The sequence below is a fragment of the Rattus norvegicus genome, chromosome 1 (genome assembly GCF_036323735.1).
Source record: "Rattus norvegicus strain BN/NHsdMcwi chromosome 1, GRCr8, whole genome shotgun sequence".
Lineage (NCBI taxonomy): Eukaryota > Metazoa > Chordata > Mammalia > Rodentia > Muridae > Rattus > Rattus norvegicus.
Genome location: NC_086019.1, coordinates 212,649,182 through 212,653,443, shown reverse-complemented (window position 1 = coordinate 212,653,443; position 4,262 = coordinate 212,649,182). Strand labels below are relative to the sequence as shown.

General features: G+C 48.1%; 1 protein-coding gene across 1 annotated transcript; it reads right to left on the bottom strand.

Annotated features, from left to right (window-relative positions):
• Positions 1-3,499: 3,499 nt before the first annotated feature.
• LOC108348875 (40S ribosomal protein S27-like) lies at positions 3,500-4,045 on the bottom strand. The gene has a single exon (XM_017590477.2). The coding sequence runs from the start codon at positions 3,867-3,869 to the stop codon at positions 3,615-3,617; it is 255 nt and encodes an 84-aa protein (XP_017445966.1). The 5' UTR covers positions 3,870-4,045; the 3' UTR covers positions 3,500-3,614.
• Between the last annotated feature and the right edge of the window lie 217 nt (positions 4,046-4,262).

Sequence of the window (4,262 nt, the reverse complement as noted above, 5' to 3'; positions counted from 1 at the left end):
AACTCCAGTTCCAACTCCCTCATACAGATAATGCATGCAAGCAAAACACCAAAGTACATGAAGTTAAAAATAAAATCATTTAAAAAAAACAACATAAATGAAGTTTGTCATATATCCCAAATAAAAATTTTTTTAGTTTTAAAATTAACTACTGGGCCGGTTGTGGTGGTTTATGCCTTTAAGCCTCGCACTCGGAGGCAGGTGGTCTATAAACGAGTCCAGGATGGGCTGTTACCCAGAGGAACCCTGTCTTGAAAAACAAACAGACCTAAACCACTGGACTAACCAGACATAGTGGCATGGTAGCTTAATCTGTAGTCCTAGGTAGAAGATCAAGACTCGGGGGGGCTGGGGATTTAGCTCAGTGGTAGAGCAAGGCCCTGGGCTCGGTCCCCAGCTCCGAAAAAAAGAACCAAAAAAAAAAAAAAAAGACTCGGGGTTGGGGATTTAGCTCAGTGGTAGAGCGCTTGCCTAGCAAGCGCAAGGCCCTAGGTTCGGTCCCCAGCTCTGAAAAAAAGAAAAGAGAAAAAAAAAAAAAAAAAAAGAAGATCAAGACTCTGGGCCCCCAGGCGATGGTGGTTCAAGCCCTTTACCCCAGCACTGGAGGCAGAGGCAGGTGGATCTCTGAGTTTGAGGCCAACCTGGTCCACGGAATGAGCTCCAGCAGAGCCAAGGCTACACAAACCCTGCCTTGAAAAACAAAACAAAAACAAAAGAGGTGAGGCCAGCCTCAGCTACACATTGAGTTCAAAATTGGAAAGGACCTTCTAAGGACCTGTGAGCTTTGCTTAAATGTATAAAGTTGTTGTAAGAAGTTTGAGGTTCCAGAATGGTGGAAGCCAGGGGGCTGGACTCTGAATCATGAGTTTGTGTAGCCCCATCTTTCAGACATCAATGCACTCAGCCGACCCACGAGGATGACTTGAGTCCTGGGAACCAGCCCAGCCTGTGCTTGAGAGGAGAGAAAGGGAAGAACGAACACTCACTGTCCTGCTAGGAGCTGAGACATGGTTACTAGTCCAATTCAGCTTTGGGAGGCTGGCAGGGGTTGGGTATTATATCATAAATTCACCCATAAGGAATGCATTGAACAGCATTTGAACCTAAGAGTCACAGGGCAAAGGTCGGGATTGGAGGAGCATGGTGGGGATCTGGAGCAAGGACTGGGAAACCTCCAAAGACGTCCAAAATGGGCTCAATCAGCTGGGTTCTGCCAACTGGCCAACTCTCACATACCCATAACTGTTCTGCTCCCTGTGGGAATGCCCTGGAAACGCCTAGGGTCCTAGAGTAGACTGCCCTCAGACCAGACTGAACCAAAGCCAGCTCCACATTCCCAGCCCCACCCTCTTCCAGCCCCAGGCTCCTCCGAGCCCAGAGCCAGGGTGACAGCTGAAGGCCTGCAGCTGCCCTGGCCCAGAGGCCCCTCAGAGGTCTTAAGGACAGCTGCTCCCCATGACCCCAATGACCCTGGTTCCTGGACACTTCTCTCTGAGAGCCCAGCCAACCCTGTCTCCACTGCCCGCTCCACACTCCTGATCATGCCCAGAGCCTCCAGGGCTGTCCCCACACACAACAGGAGCAAGAACATGACGGGAGTCAGCAGCAGGAGCCATCAGTCCACCTGGCAGGAGCAGTACTGGGGAAGGAGGCTCGCCTCTGACCATTATTGCACTGAGCGTATTCCAAGCACTCTCTTACCAGGCGGGCCACAGGCGACCTCTCACATAAGCAGAGATGGACAGGAAGGTCATGCCTGACCCCAAGCAGTGTTCTCCTAAAGCCTGCTGTTCCCATGAGTGCCTGAGGCCCCTAGAATTTTTCTGATAACAGAAGGTGCCTCTAGGGATATATATGGGTCACAGGGTTTGGGGTTATCCCTATATCCTGTTCAAACTAAATATATGGCTGAGACTGGCCTTGAATACCTGGTCCTCCCACCTCCTGAGTGCTGGGATTACATGGGCATACCACCATGCCCAGTTTATTCAGTGCTAGCGGCTGAACCCAGAGCCTCGCTCATACTTGCCAAGGATTTTGCCAACTGAGCTACATCACCAACCTTTTGGTTTTTACATTTATTTGTTTGTTTGTCTGTTTGTTCGTTCGTTTGGATGGATGGGGCATGCGTGCTACAGCCAGCATATGGAGGTGAGAGACCCAACTTGTGAGAGCTGGGTCTCTCCTTCAGTCATGTTGGTTCTGGGGACTGAGGTCATCATGGTTTCTAGTCAAGTGCCTTTACCTGCTGAGCTATCTCACTATCTCACTGGCTTCTTTTTTTTTTTTTTTCTGTAATAAACATGAGGTTTATTGGTAGGAACCAGGGCACTGGGGTCGAAACTCATATCCCACGCAGGGGCACAGGAGTTCAACCCCAAGAGGCTGGGAGAAAGGGTATTTAAAGGAAGAAGCCACAACCCAAGTGGGCAGGTATGGCATCATTAGAAAATCACAAGGAGAAGCTTTCTCACCAGCTTCTAAAAGACGATTTATCTTTATTATTTTTAACTTGTGGGGGGGGGCGGGGGCTATGTGTATGTGAGTTTAGGTACCCTAGGAGCCAGAGGTGTCAGAACCCACTGCAGCCAGAGTTCCAGGCAGTTTTGAACCACCTGACTGCAGATGCTAGGGATCGCACTGTGAAAGAGCAGCTCTCTTTCTCTCACAGAAAGAGGCCACTGTGCCACCTCTCCAGCCACATCCCATCCTTGCCTTTAACAACAAAAGTAGTCACAACTTTCTTGCCACTTCATTCCTGAAGTTCTCCGTAGCGTGTCCCTTATGATATTGATATGATATGATCTCCAAGAACAAGGACAGTCATGTTCTCTGTTGTCTCAGTTTGGATAGAGTTCGAGACCAGTCTCAGTACCTTGTGCTAGGATCACATTCCTGCACCACCGTGCCTGGCTGGAATTAAAACTCATCCTGAGTGTACTCAGGGGATGGTGCATATCAAACCACAGCAGGCAGTCTACAAAATATATTGCCAACAGAAAACAGCAGAGGCCCCACAAGAAATGGTTTTCCCCACCCCCTTCAGAGTCATTTGTCCCCAGCAGTGCCTTCCCTGGGACTTCCATTAGTCCCTGCAGGATTTGGGGGTTCAACTTGTCTAAATATTTAGTATTTGGGTAAAAAAAATATGTTGGGGTTGGGGATTTAGCTCAGTGGTAGAGCGCTTGCCTAGGAAGCGCAAGGCCCTGGGTTCGGTCCCCAGCTCCGAAAAAAAGAACCAAAAAAAAAAAAATGTTTACTAACAGTTCTGGGAGAATCTGTAAAAGCTGGTCATGCCATCATCTCTGGGAGAAGTGGGTGCCTAGAGGTCAGGGGTGACTGGGAAACGACTCTTGATATGACTGAGTTTTGGGCCAAAAGATACCAAAAGATACCTTGTTGGAAAAAAGAAAAAGAAAAAAGAAACCTGAATCTGGGTTGAGCATGGGAACACAACCTGTAATCCCAGCCTTCAGGAGACAGGGTCAGGAGACTTAGACACAAGTTCAAAGTCAGTCTATATGGTGGGTGTCTTACTTAGGGTTTCTTTTTTCTTTTTTTAATCCAAAATGTGTTTATTGGGAAGGTTCCCACACATCTTGAATCAGGGGCTCTCAGCACTGCTTCCTCCTGAAGAAGCACCTTTCTGCCAGCCTTGCTTTTCCAGCTGTAGGCGGACAGAGTGCATCGTAGCCTCCAACGCACAAGACTACCGTCTGTGCATGGCTAAACACTGTGGTGATTTTATAGCATTCTGGGTATTTCACGTCTATAAAGTAGGAATTGGGGCTCAGTACCAGGCACCTTTTCTTGTGTTTCCTCTTCTCCTCTCCTGGAGAGGGATGAAAGAGATCCTTTTCAAGAGGCATGTTCTCATGGGGAAGTCATCGCCACCGGAAAGGTTACTTAAGGTTTCTATTGCAGTGGTAATGAAACACCATGACCAAAAAGTGAGTTGGAGAGTAAAGGGTTTATGTGACTTACACTTTCATATCATTAAAGGAAGTCAGGACAAGAACTGTAACAGAACAAGAGTCTGGAATCAGGAGCTGATGCAGAGGACATGAAGGGGTGCTGCTTACTAACTTGCTCCCCATGGCTTGTTCAGCCTGCTTTCTTATAGAACCCAGAACCATCAGCTCAGCCCCGCCCAGAGGTAGCTCTATAATGGGGTCCCCCATCAATCACTAATTAAGAAAATGCCCTATAGCTGGATCTTATGGAGCCATTTTCTCCAATTGAGGTTTCCTCCTTTCATCTAA

Excerpts from the sequence above, each read along its gene's own strand:
- LOC108348875 (XM_017590477.2), bottom strand. The coding sequence starts at position 3,869 with ATGCCTCTTGAAAAGGATCTCTTTCATCCCTCTCCAGGAGAGGAGAAG.